The sequence below is a fragment of the Vitis riparia genome, chromosome 8, assembly GCF_004353265.1.
Source record: "Vitis riparia cultivar Riparia Gloire de Montpellier isolate 1030 chromosome 8, EGFV_Vit.rip_1.0, whole genome shotgun sequence".
In the NCBI taxonomy this organism is placed as follows: Eukaryota; Viridiplantae; Streptophyta; class Magnoliopsida; order Vitales; family Vitaceae; genus Vitis; species Vitis riparia.
The window spans coordinates 19,010,459-19,024,748 of record NC_048438.1 but is presented as its reverse complement, the minus strand read 5'-3'; the positions used below and the strand labels follow the sequence as shown (position 1 = coordinate 19,024,748).

The 14,290-nt window shown below is 33.8% G+C and overlaps 2 protein-coding genes across 4 annotated transcripts; both read left to right on the top strand.

Annotated features, from left to right (window-relative positions):
- The first annotated feature begins 2,739 nt into the window (after positions 1-2,739).
- On the top strand, positions 2,740-4,884 carry LOC117919838 (dual specificity phosphatase Cdc25). Its single transcript, XM_034837104.1, has 3 exons — positions 2,740-2,883; positions 3,017-3,155; positions 4,496-4,884. Exons 1-3 carry the CDS (start codon positions 2,801-2,803, stop codon positions 4,664-4,666), a joined length of 393 nt encoding a protein of 130 aa, XP_034692995.1. The 5' UTR covers positions 2,740-2,800; the 3' UTR covers positions 4,667-4,884.
- A 1,317-nt stretch (positions 4,885-6,201) lies between these two features.
- Positions 6,202-10,972, top strand: LOC117919839. 3 transcript variants are annotated; one of them, XM_034837107.1, is made up of 5 exons: positions 6,202-6,312; positions 6,410-6,487; positions 6,656-6,751; positions 10,513-10,629; positions 10,718-10,972. In XM_034837107.1, the coding sequence occupies exons 1-4, from the start codon at positions 6,310-6,312 to the stop codon at positions 10,588-10,590; spliced, it is 255 nt and encodes an 84-aa protein (XP_034692998.1). In that variant the 5' UTR covers positions 6,202-6,309; the 3' UTR covers positions 10,591-10,629; positions 10,718-10,972. The 3 variants fall into 3 exon arrangements, with proteins under 3 accessions (XP_034692998.1, XP_034692997.1, XP_034692996.1); XM_034837106.1 differs by having other exon boundaries at positions 10,513-10,636; XM_034837105.1 differs by having other exon boundaries at positions 10,513-10,972.
- Positions 10,973-14,290: the final 3,318 nt, after the last annotated feature.

The following is a 14,290-nucleotide window of genomic DNA, read 5'->3' as shown; positions in this document are numbered from 1 at the left end:
AATTCATACGAGCAATTTCTAAAAATAAGGTTGGATCATATTTGAATTAAAAGTCCGGAACTATTTCTAATAAGAGTGTTTTTATTGAAAATATTTTTGTCTAGCCCACTTTTATGAAAAAATGTTTTATAAAAAACTAGGAAAGTAACTCTAATGGTGTTTATAATATATGGTATAGTATAAAAACACTTTTAATAATAATAATTTACTAAAAATGAAATTTATTATAAAAAAATATATTATAATAAACTAAAAACTTTTTATTACAATATATATATATATATATATATATATATATATATATATATATATATATTTATATTGTTAAAAAAAACTCAAAAAATTATGTTTACAAAAAGGAAAAAGAGAGCGATAAAGAAGCGGAAAATGAAATATAAATGGATGATAGCAATAAATTTGTATTTTATGAATATATTAAATTTTTTAAAGTATTTTTATAAAAAAACACCTTCCAAATACTCGTCTGAAAAATGCTTTAAGTGTTTTCTAAATTTTCAAAAGCGTTTCTCAAAATATTATCAAACATCTATTTTTTTTTACCTTAAAAATGTTTTTAAGTATTTTTAAGGACATAAACACTTTTAAAAGGTATTATTAAACGGACTTTAAAAGTACGTTCGATAATAATTTTAAAAAATATTTTTAGTCTTACTAATAATACTTAAAAAGATAAAAAAATTCAAGTATTATAAATATTAAAAACGTTTTATAAAATACATTATTAAACGCAGTTGTTTATCAATGTTTTTAGAAAGTTGTTGTAGTGTAAAATATATTCTTATTTTTTAAAAAGAAAAATCACGAGTTTAACAATATTTAGAAAATATTTTTAAATTTTTGAAAAATAACTTATAATATTTTTAAAAAAACAATTCCAATATATGATTATTTAGAAAACACATGTAGATAAAATATTTTTATTAAAAAACCGTAAAATAAATATAATATCATATATATGAATTTTTTTAAAGTATTTTTATTAAAAAAAACACCTTCCAAATACTCGTCTGAAAAATGCTTTAAGTGTTTTCTAAATTTTCAAAAGCGTTTCTCAAAATATTATCAAACATCTATTTTTTTACCTTAAAAATGTTTTTAAGTATTTTTAAGGACATAAACACTTTTAAAAAGTATTATTAAACGGACTTTAAAAGTACGTTTGATAATAATTTTAAAAAATATTTATAGTCTTACTAATAATACTTAAAAAGATAAAAAATTTCAAGTGGTATAAATATTAAAAATGTTTTATAAAATACATTACTAAACACGGTTGTTTATCAATGTTTTTAGAAAGTTGTTGTAGTGTAAAATATATTCTTATTTTTTTAAAGAAAAATAATGAGTTTAACAATATTTAGAAAATATTTTAAAATTTTTGAAAAATAACTTATAATGTTTAAAAAAAAAACAAATTCAATATATGATTATTTAGAAAACACATGTAGATAAAATATTTTTATTAAAAAACCGTAAAATAAATATAATATCATATATATTAAATGTTTTCAAAACCGAACCTGTTGTTGACCTGAAAAAGTTACTGGTTCACTGGTGGGACCAGCGGTCGAACCGGTGACGTCATAAATATATATTTTATTATTTTATATATTATAAAAAATTTAAAAATTAATAAATTCGTAAATTTTGACAGCATGTACCAGTGACAGGGAAGGGTACCCTGCCTTCCAATGTCTAACAACAACAAGGAGTTTTGCCGACTTTCAACACCGCATGGAACTAGGAAGAGCTTCGCTGGCTTCCAACGCCACAGGTTGTCGCCTTGTAATAGCTGTCGATGGACACAGTTTAGGTGTCACGGGTTGCGGCACGTCGGGGGTAGGCGGAGCGACACACTATCAATTGCTGCGGGGGCAGGACTGAGGCGGCGAGGGTTTCCAGTTTCTAGACTTTCAGGCAACCTGTATACCCTCCAAAACAATGTCATTTTGATGTTGTATAATAAATAAATAAATAAATACAATTTAATTGAACCGAACGGTTCAAGCAATCCAACCCCAATTCGAAGTCATTTCGGTCAAATTGGTCGGACCGGATCGGAACTGTGGCCGATCAGTGGTCCAATCCGGTTTTCAAACCATTGTATATATTTGTATAGTTCGTTTGATAGTCGTTTATAATAATTTTTTGATATTTATAACACTTGAAAACAACCTTTTGATGAAAAGTAAAAAATGTTAAAAAAATTTAGAAATGCCACGTAGAATCAGAATCCATTTGATATTAATTTTATGAAATACTTCAAAAAAATATGAAAAATCACAAATATTATATATATATATAAAACACTTCATGTGTAGTAAAAAAACACTTTCACTTCAAACATTTTAAGTAAAAAAACTATAAAATATAGTATTAGAATTTTGACAATGATTTTATAAAATATTTGATAAAATTTTAAAAAATACTTTTAAAATTCTAAAAAAATCACTTATAACATTTTATGAAAAGACACTCGATATCCTACCCGCATAAAAATAATTTTATAAAAAAACACCTCTAATAAAAGACCTGACAAACACATTTTTACTAAGAGACTGATTCTAAAAGTTTATTAATTATTGGGTTTTAATTAGTTGCTATCCGGACCCAATTTTAATGTTTATTACTTTTCGGGTTTCAATTAGTTACTAACCCGATCCAATCGGAAAAATTTACATCCTAGCAGTATCTATATAACCCTGTGTCTAAGCTACGGAGTCTTTCTCGCTCTCGACTTCCTATTGGGTCTACTGTCCAGACAGGAAACGAGAGAAAGATGGCTCGGAGTATTTCTTACATAACTGGTTCGCAGCTTCTAGCCCTCAAACGTCGCCCTAATATTGCTATTGTCGATGTCCGGTAGTTAGTCTTATTTTCTTCCTTTTACGTATTTGCTTTTCACGATTTTCGATTAATTTATATATCCTTCTTGATTGTGATTTTGGCTGAATAAATTGGGGAGAAATTGAGGGTTTGTGTGGTGGGGTTGCAGGGACGATGAGAGGAGTTACGATGGACACATAGCCGGGTCTCTGCACTATGCGAGCGACACCTTTTCTGATAAGATCTCTAATCTGGTTCAAGAGGTCAAAGGGAAGGACACCCTGGTCTTCCATTGCGCCTTAAGTCAGGTGGGTGGATTCATTATTAGGTTTGTTTTGGGTGTTCATTTCGACCAGGTTTTCGCATTCCATTTTAATTTTAACCAGTTCGAGGAAAATTGTGGAAACATCTACCGGGTTGATATATCATGACATTGAGTATTGCAGAATTTTGTTTGATTCACTGCAGATTTATGGTGGTGTTAAACTAATTAATGGTTCACATATAGTCTGCAATTTCTTATTTCCATTAAAAGGAAATCTGAAAATTCCGCAAAATTGTTGATCTACTGAAATTTACGGGATTTTCATCGCGCTGGGATTGTGTCACATCATTTTCCCCCCTTATCTGAATGTTGCTTCATGCCTTTGATAAAGTTTGTGAATTGCCCATTTGTTCTAGTTGTTAACTTATCTGGTTTTATTAACATTTGGCTCGCTCTAGAACACAACTAGAAGCATTTTAATGTCGTGATGAATGTGTATCGGTAATGATCTTTTGTTCGTTTTCAATTTTCTTCTCTTCATTTGTTACGTTGCAAATGACTGATATGAGGTATGCTTAGGATCCCTTTAACCCCTTCCTACTGTAAGATTAGTAATTGAAAATTCAGTTTGATCAGAAGTAATTATCAAAACACTAATTCTTATAGATTAAGGATCGACGGGACAAAGATACCGTGACTAATCCACAATTGAGTCTTGTCAGGTGCTTTAGTTTTTCTCTGTTGCATTGGTGTGTATGAATGGTTTATTTAAGCAACTAATCTGATGTAAACTCAAAAAATAAAGCACCATGTTGGTCAAACCAGGACTTTCTTGCATATTTTTATGGTGGTCAAGTTGCAGCCATTTGACCTTTCCTGTTGCTCAAATGGTGAGTAAAAGAATTGGGAAGTATAATTTCAAACATTCATAATGATATCTCAAAGTAGGATTCCTTCGACACAACTACATAAAATAAATTCTCTAAGATTCTTCTCTCTAGTCCCATCCTGTGTCCATAGGAAACTGAAATTGCATATAATAGATCCTGTCATCTGGCATATTGAAACTGCCTTGATGCTTATATCATTTTATGCGCTGACCAGCACCCACTGTTCTGCAGTTCTGCTATTGTGAGATAATGGGATTTCTATGCTGAATGTGCAGATTATCCTTCTTTTATTTGTTATTGCCTTGTTATTGTTGCCTACCAGAAGAGTTCTATGAAAGTCTTTTATACAATGTCGCAAAACAAATAATCTCACGGTGGATGCTTTTGTTTGTCAATGCCAGAAACTTATTATTGTCGCCTACCAGAATAGTTATATGAAAGTCATTTATACAATGTCGCAAAACCAATAATCTTACAGTGGATGCTTTTGTAGGTTCGTGGTCCAACTTGTGCACGAAGGCTTGCAACCTATCTCACAGGGGTGGAGAATGAGGAAATAAAGAACATTCTTGTCTTGGAACGTGGCTTCAATGGTTGGGAAGCTTCTGGTAGACCTGTTTGTCGTTGCACTAGCATCCCCTGTAAGGGTGACAATGCACAGTGATTGTAGAATACATCCTGGATGAGAAGGGAAGCACGTTCTCACTGCTGTAACAGAAATGGAAGCATATTATTACGATGTAACAATTTAAACGTTCATAATGGATATCATGTTTAAACAGTATTGTTTATTTCTCATGTGATAGACAACATGGTTTTTGCAGCCTGCTTGGCTGATTGTATGGGTTCCATTTTTAAATGAACTTTGGTATATTTGCTGTACATGACCAGAAGATAACTGACCTTTGACTGCCGGTGGGAGGCTGTTATTCAGTGGTTGCATATGGCGTTAATAGGTGTTTCAGCTTTATCATTTCGCTGAGATGGCTGAGCCGCTGAGGTACTATGAGGAAAGGAGTACTCGTCCCCTTGCTTCTTCCTTCCATGCCACGGTCAATATACAAAAGGAAATTTCACACACGGGCTGACTAAATTCATCAACATTATTAGAAAATTAGTAGGGTTAATTTCATTTATTTCCCTTGAGGGGAATGAATGAGTGTGAACTAAGAAGACATCGTGGTATAAGGGAAATGAATTGTTGTAAATTGAGATGACATTATCAGGTATATAAATTTGTTAGTAGGATTTTTTGAATAAAAAGTGTCTTGAAGGGGTCATACTTTTATACATAGTACAAATATAAATATAGAAATGTTACAAATTAAATAAGTTGAATATAAGCCTCGAAAAAAGTAAGGGCCTGTTTGATTGTTGTTGAAAACTATCATGGAAAACAGTTTTTCATAATAGTTTTTTATGTTTTCAGAAAAAAAAAAAAAAATTATGTTTGGGAATTGAATTATGGAAAACAATTTTTATTCTAAAAAAAAAAAAAACATGTTTTGTTGAATTAATAAAAAAGTTTTTTAGAATAAGTAAAATAAAAAACATGTTTGAAAGTTATTTTTTTAATTATTAAAATGTTGTTTTCTATTAACTTAATATTATAAATATGTAAATAATTCTTATATGCACAATTCATTTAAAATAAAAAAAATATTTTATTTTAAAAATTTTAAATCAATTATAATTTTCTTAAACAAACGATGATTTTGTCATCATGTATAAGTATATTAATTTTAATAATTTAAGCAAAAAGAGAGGGTTTGCAAGTGGGGGTGTGGTGGGTGGGTGGGTGGAGCTCACTCTTTGTGAAAATATAAAAAACAGCTGAGAAAACACAAAAAGAAAGAAAAGAAAACACGAAAAACAATCGATTATTTGAATAGTGAAAAAAACAATGAAAATATTTTTTTATTGTTATCAAAAAAAGTAGTTTTTGAGAACACAAAAAATAAAAACACACCTCATTTTCCAAACAAATTTTTTATGTTTTTTGTTTTCAATAACATAAAACAGTTATTCAAAACAGGAACAAAAGCCCTAAAGAAAAAGAGGAAAAGTGGGCAAAAAGAAGTCTGCTTCTCTTTGGCATTTGAATTTGGGCTGGGCTAGCAAGACATTTAGAAGTTAAATTGGGCTTTGATTCTGCTATTTACCCGATCAACCCGCCTGATGCGTTGAAGACTATAAAATTAGGCGGAGGTAAGAAAGCATTGCGACCTTGGGAGGCATCATTTAGTGCATCGTCACCCGCTAGAGTCTTCCCTTTTGCGTTTCACACAGAGCAAGAGGCGATCGAAGATGGTAATTCCCGCAAGGGCGTTCTTTGTTTTCTGAATGTGGTTTTGATGCTATACCAACTTCTGATTATGGTTGATCTGAATTATATAATATTTGTTAGGTATGTCTGGCGTGTTTGTTACCGCTGTTTCTGGTTCCAATAGTCAACTTATTGCCCTTACTCTTCAATCTCATCATGGTGAGACAATCCTCTCCCCTTATAATCCCTCTTTGCGATATAGATTTCCCTTCTTTCATATTTAATTTTCTCGATTTATTATTTTTGTGGGTTTGTTCTTATCGTGTTTTGCCATTTTCTTTAATTATCGAAAGTGGGTTTGATTTTTAATAATTTTCCATTTTGCAGGCAAAGGTTTATGGGCTTTTCGGATGGGAGTATAGGAAGCCAGAAAGGGTTCCAGCTGCATGTCCGTACAAGCCTGCGGCCAATAATAATAGCAAGGTAAGTAAATGCCCTAATGCCTTTTCATTTGTGGGAATTCGGTGTTTCTTTATGATTACTTGCTATCCACTTTGTTGAGTAGGTTGGGAAATTGGGTTCGGAAACTTAGTTCACTGTTCACCGGTGTTGTTTAGAATATTTTATTTTATTGTTCAAATTTAATTTTAATTTTTATTTATCTTAATAACATTGAGATGAGAGGAATTGGAATGGGCAAAATCCTCACTACACTATGAGATAAGTATCATAAATATATGATATTTTCCAAGGCTACAGACATGATTTTACTAAGAGGGTGGGGGGAAAAGTTTGATATGAACGACCTGAAATGTGTGAAGAAAATCCAATTAAATATTAGGATGATTTTGGTGTTGATTATTGCAGCTGTATTTTCTGTTTTTACCTTTTCCTGCACACTTCTTTAGCATATTCTTTGTTTTGAATATGGTGGTGTTCTTTTATTAATAATATAAAAATGATTATCTATTTAATAGTTGTGACATCTGAACAGAATTGAGCTGAGTTTTGAGGGTTATAGTGTTGATGTCCTGTTATCAAGATCCCATAAGCAAACCTGATTTTGTTCTTAAGCAGAACTTGAACCTCTGTTTCCTTTATCCTTTTAATTTTGAGGTTGGAATGGACTGTTATACAGTTTTCTTCAGATTTAAATATCTCAAGAAGTCTTTATTTGTAAAACCATATGCTGGTGATTGGAACTGATTGGTAATCTACTTGGGTAGAGGTCCGGCAGTGTAGTTTTTACTGCAGTTAACATGATATCTAAGTCATTACAGCATTGTGCATGCTTGGTCGAATTGATCGATCTTTTTACAAACTACCTGGGGATAGCTGCACGGATATTTCTTCCTTTTCTTCTTCTTCTTCTTCATCTTCTTCTTCTTCATCTTCTTCTTTGTGGTTGTCATCCTTGTCCCCTTCTTTTAATCCGGTTTTTCTGTGATTGAGGTTATATATATATATTTTTTTTTCAAACATAAGCAGTGTCTTTTCCTACAACTTCTTCCTCATGTGTTGTAATATGTTCAGATGAATCAAATGAATCATTAGGTTTTAGTCAAACTATCTTTGGCTAAATCAATTTGTTTCCTCTCATCTTTTCCTTAACTGTTTCTTCTCATAGCTCCTTAAGGCCCATTTGTATCCCTTCTTGCTTGTGACAAATGACAGATCCATCTCAACTTCCTTATTTTAGTCATGTGTTATAAACTTCTTTTTTCTTGCCTATTCAACACTATATACCATAAAGCACTAGCAGCCCAATCAATGGATGATTTTAGGCTCTGTTTGGGATTTGATTTTACGTCCCTCAGAATCACTTTTGCAATTATTTTGTTTGATAAAGTAAATAAGAAGTGTTTGTAAAAGAATCTTTTAAGAAGCAAGTAAATGGTAGCTTTTCAAAAGCGAGTTATTAAGAATTTGAATCTTTTATATAAAATTGCTTATTAGATCTTCTAATAATTTACTTCCACAATTTCTTTACACATTTTTTTCCCTCTCTTATCATCCTCTCTCATAGAACCTTTTTCTTTTGGGATTTCCATTTTACACTACTCATTGTAAAATCTCTCTCTCTTTCTCTCTCTCACCATGTATATAGATATATTATAGATCTACTTACTTGAATTCTATTAAAATAGAAAAAATGGATTGTTCTTTTGAAAACGAGAATGAAAATATTAAAAATTGGTTAATAATACAATGATTTATTTAATTCTGGTTTAATTATTTAATTCAAATACTAAAGAATTAGTTTTTTAGAACTTGTTTACATTTTTTACAACCCCATTTTGGTCATTACACGCTTTCACTGCAATTTAATAATGTGGTTTGTCAAACTCTTAAACGTTACTTTTGAAACTTACTAAACTTTTAGTTACAACTGATTTTATTTTTTTTTTCCAGCACGACTAGAAGTGATTTTTTCACAGCAATGTCAAATTGGCCTTTAGAAAATGTTCCCTTAAGATGTGGTGGGTGTTGGTCAAGTCACACACAATCATAACCAGTTTTCCATTCATATTAATTTTTTGTCCCTTTGTATTTCTATGTCCACTTTAATTCATCACCTCCTCTATGTGGGTGAGTAATCAATGATAACAAAAATGATTTGTATCTTTTCTGGTCCTCAATCTTAGTATTTTCTCATTTTTGCTAGTACTTTGATCAAAATGTTTTTCATTTGCATTATCTTTGAATCATATCATGAAAAATTATATTGAGATGATGGGTGAGAAATTACTTTCCAGACATAGAAAATGATATATTTATTTTTTTGGTGCAAAGTCATTTTTTTGGAAAATAAACTATGACCTTGGTTGGGTCAACTTCTAAGAAGCCAAAAACTCTTTTTAAGCTTAATAAGAGCTATGTCTGTTTGGCTAACTTTGTTCAAAGAGCTTATGACTTAAAAAGGAGCTTAATAAGGAATCCAAGAAAGTGCTATTTCTTGTGAAAGCTCTATTTTAGCTCATGCAAGAAATTTTTTCATGTTTAATAAAATTTTTATAATACTAATGTTACTTTTTTGTGACTTGGTCTTTAGGTTAATTTATAGGCCAAAGCCAAAAACAGAAAGTTATCCCAAACAAGGCCTGTATAGACACCACTTATGCATGTCCTATGCACAGTCCTTCAATCATAATTAGCGTATGATCATATTATTATCTAATCTTCCAGCATACTTTATGTTTAGATAGATATTCCTTTTTATGACTTTTTTAGCATCATGGTTGGGTTGTTTGTGGTTGTGTTGTTGTTCATATTAGGCATGATTTTAAGGTTATTAATCAATAACTGTAGTTGGGTCTACAAATTCAGAAAATATATTAAAAATGGAAGGTGGTTGACAGTTGACTGAAATGTTTGATTTTTTTTTTTTGGGGGAAAAAAACCCTTCTCTAAATCATTTTGTGCATGGGAAACCCTGATTGTAATGATTCCCATTTTAAATATAGTTGCGTGAAACTGACGGAGATTTGCCTTGAATGGGGGGAAGTTCAGTACTTTAGTTGAGATGATGAAAAATCATTTTCATCTTTTCAGGTGAGCTAGGAAAAGAGCTTATCAATAAGGGAAGGTGAAAAGACAATAAATAAGCCAGCCTTAAAACCAAAACAATTAAGGAGCTCAGACAGGCCTGTATTTTTTGGTTTCAATAGGACTACTTTGATAGCGGGTCAGATTTCTGCTCATTGCACTCACCTCTTCTAAAAGCTGGCCAATTCCAGGTCCATGCTTGTTGGAGAAAGTTGTTATAAAATTGATAGAACCTTCATCTTGACCAAAAGAAAAGTAGGATGCCAGTCCAGTTCGCATAATGCAGTGAGTGTGAACGTGAAGTCTGATCTCATCTACAGAGGAGTAGTTCCTGCGCTATTAATTGCTTTCATTATTATAATTGGAATAAAAGTTGCTAGTCGTGTCAAATCAACCACCACTTGTTTCACTTCGTGGTTGCTTTCATGATTTTGGCTGTCATTACTTCTTAATACTTGATCTTGACTTTTTGGTTGCTATTCCATAGCTGCACCACCAGCAACTACTACCATCCAAACATGCAGATCTGGTTTGGTTTTAGTGAAACTATTTATGAATCATTCCTGATTTTAAAATTACTGCTGTTTCTTTAAAGCAAATCTGACCCTCAATAGTAATGTCCGCACACGATAAAGTTGTTGTTTTGGTGTTCTAACCCTAGGATGGTAAATTAACTGAGTTGTCTCATGTTTTAACAGGTGGGGGTAGAAACTGAACCTGGTGCACCAGAGCCTGTTCTGAAACCAGTGGGAGTAGAGAATAGCAAGTGCGACTAAAGTTGGACTACCTCTCCTAACATACATCTCACTTATAAAGTACAAGGTTTTTCCTCAAGATAAAAGGCTTCTTTAATTGCTTGATCGGTAGCAAGTCTTGCTAAAAAGATGATTTGTCTATTTACAGGTTGTTGAGCAATGGAGTTTGAATCTTTGAACTTCGATTGTATAAAACTGATTTGGCAAATTCTTGAAGTTGGTTTACTATCCTTATTTTTGTTGATGAAGAATGGTACTCTGGACAAAGGCAATTCCAACTAGAACATTGGGGATGGCAATTTTATAATTCTAGAAAATTTCTCTTGAAGATTTGTGTAGGAGCTTCTTGATTTGATTAATATGTCATCTTAGTTTGCATATTGCAGACTATGCTTTAGAGCCACTGCTATCTTCACTAAAATTTGGACACGATGAATATGTAGTTTTACTTTCAAATGTACGGAACATCCAATGGAGTTGTCCAATGTGCAAGAGACAGCCAAGCAGGCTTTGAAACGGACTAGGACCTCAAAAACTAAAACTCAAATGTCGCTGGGATAAAGTTTATAATTTTGGGTGGAGGATTAATCAAACTACTTTTGAGTTCTTAGGGGAAGATTAGGCTACTTTTTAGGAACTTAGAAGTTGGTTTAGTATGTTACTGATATATTGGCTTATGTTTCATGCCTTTTCATGAGCATCTCATTTACACCCACTCAGGTTCATGGGCCTCCACTGAACCTGAGTGGAGACCCAGAGGGAATTCAGCCTCAGCCTATGTTGAGTTTGGGTTTTAGAATGAAAACAATGTAAAACCCGATATCATAAGTCCAGTTTTTATCGTTTTCTTTTATTTTCTTGGCAACCCAAAAGGGGATTGTGCGAAACCTCTTTATACCCGGGCTTCACCCAATCATTTGAACAAAAGTCTCACCTAAGGTAAATTTTATTTGACATTTGGGCTGAATTTCCACAGGAATTCCTACCTGTGTTCAACTAAGTTTTGTCAAATTTGTCACTGAGGCAATGCTTTGTGGACCTAAGAGAACCCGATGATCCAGTGGAGGGGCCAAGGCCAAGCCCAGCACTATCGATTGTCCAACCCAAGCCCTTGTCTTCAAGTGTAAGGTGCCAAATTCATTTAAAACTATAATTGGGGTTCCGAATGATAGGTGAGTAGTGTAATTCGTGTAGCACGCCATTAGACGAAGAAAGACGTGGAAAGCGCATCATGTGTGTGTTTTCCACCACCTCAAAAAATGTTTTTTGACTTGGACTTGGAAAGTTGGGCCCATTTCATGTCGCTGTACCTCCTTAAATTTGAATGATGTAGGGACCCTTCACTTGGTCTTTTGGGATGTTTCCATGGAATCTCACTATGTGTCGCCCTTTTCATTACCTGGCAAATCTACTGCAGCGATTCGGTGGGGACCTCGTTCCCTGTTCAGATAGTGAACCTTCCACCACTCACCACTACCATGTACTCGAAAATGACATTAACAATTTTCACATCAGGATTTACCCTTTCTCTTTGATATTTCACCAACACTTCATACCCTCCCAAATATCCAACTGAATCTTTGGGATACCTAGTGGATGATCCCACTTTCTGATTGGAATCTGTGTGTGGATCCTCATCCACCCACACCCCATGAGGCTCCAGAGCCCTACCCTTTCCCATTCACAATCACTTTCTCACAATTATTTTCCAACTCGGTCCCCCTTTTTTGTCTTTCTCTCTTTAGTTTCTCCCTCCCACCCATTTCCAACTTGACCATAATCATTTCTATAATCTTCTTTCTTATCATTAACTCAATTCTGATCCTTCCCGTAACCCCAGTTTAGCCTTTACAAGCCACAGGGGCTGCACTAGTCCACATCTGCCCCACTTGTCAGGCCCAGGACCCACACACTACGACCCGACAAAGCAATCGGCCGTGGACAACCCGTCGCTCATATATTACTTGAATATGACACAAAAATATAAATACATGGCTGCTAGATTAAGACCATCATTGGTGCAAAATTACGCCTTTTTTCCCCATATATATCATACGTGTGAATGGCTGGGAAGGGGGTGCCAATCAAAAGGGTCCTCTTCTCACATGCCCTTTGCCTTCACACGTAGAAAATGAGGGTTAGCTGATATACATTAATTTTTCTGTCTTTTTAAGTAATTGGATTATCATGCGCTTGTGGGGGGCACAAATTAAAAAACATCTTCAACGCTAGTGATGAGACGTGAGCAATTAGGACTTATTAAACTTGTATTCTTTCACTGATTTGAGGTGTGTTTGGTGGCCTTCTTGAATTAAAAAGACTTAAAATAAGACACCAATTTGATCGTCCTGAAAGGAAAGAAAACTGGATTGGGGTATTTTTTTATTTTCTATTTTCTATTCTGGGTTCTGGCAGCACATCAAAGGGACATTTTGAAAATCAACGATATTGGCACTACACCTAGGAACCCAAAATAAATAAATGAATAAATAATTGGTCATGACATTTTGTAATGGCTTAATCATCTAGTCCATTAGTGTCATGTGACATGGTCCTGAGCTTTGACATGTGAGATGACTAACCCCGACTTAGTTAATGGTGTTTGCATAAACATTGAACTAGATTCTATTTATAATATTATACAATTTTGCTTAGCCAATTTACTAAAAGCATGTCGTCAGAGCTAGGCGTCACATGATAATGAGGGGCATTATTATTGTAGTGGTCATCAAAGTCGGGTGGCCTTGTCTTAATCTCTGTCCCTTGAATCCAGCTCACCACTGGCCACTTTTATTTTATAATACAGATGATGAGCACGTGGTTTCGGTCAGTCTTCACCCTTCGTTTTATCAACTTCCACGCTATTTCTTGTATCGACTCACCTCCATAATATTTCATTCTGATCGTTTGATGTAGTACTACCTGGAATCGTGGTCGTTGGCCCATTCTTGGGCTTTCAAAGCCCAAATTCCTCCATTTATATTGGGCTCCCATCGAAAAGGGCCTCCGTGCCAAGAAAATTTAATTGTTATTTTAAGGCCCAAATTCCACAAACCTATTCCATGGAGTTGATTTCCATTCAGTGATGAATTGTGTAGTTTTTCAGAAGTACTTTGCTTAAAACTTAAAAAAGAGATACCGTTGTTTAAATAGTGGGCATTACCCACTTGGGTACTGTAGAATTTCCATTGCAATAAACTAAGAAGTACTCCCCATTATTGGGAGCTTTCTTTTTATGATGCAGATTGCAGGCCATCCCATCCGTCGGATCTTGTAGTGGACGACCCAATTAGTAGAGTCCACGTAGACCTCGATCCTCTTGCAACATATTATATTATAAAAACGGGCAATGAGCTTAAACAAGTTCAAATTAGACAGAGGGAGGGTGAAGATTAGGTGAGAGGGAGGTCCACCACAGCAAAATTTGAAAGGACATGCCAACATTTTTTGAAGCATCAGTTCAACGAAATAAGACACGTGATGGCGGCTGTTGCCTTCTGGAATAGGTGGGCGGCACGAGAACCAACTGACTCGCGCCATATTCAATCTTCCAACTTCTCCGTAAATGATAAGATAAAGAGACGGTGAGTGAATTTCAAGGTCTGGTGCTTGGGGCCCCCTGCTTCTCACTCCCCCCATGTGATTTTGAATGTTTGATTTTTTGGCTTGGCTTTCTCATTTTTGTCTAGTTTTTCTGGGGTTAATGGAGAAATTTTCTGAT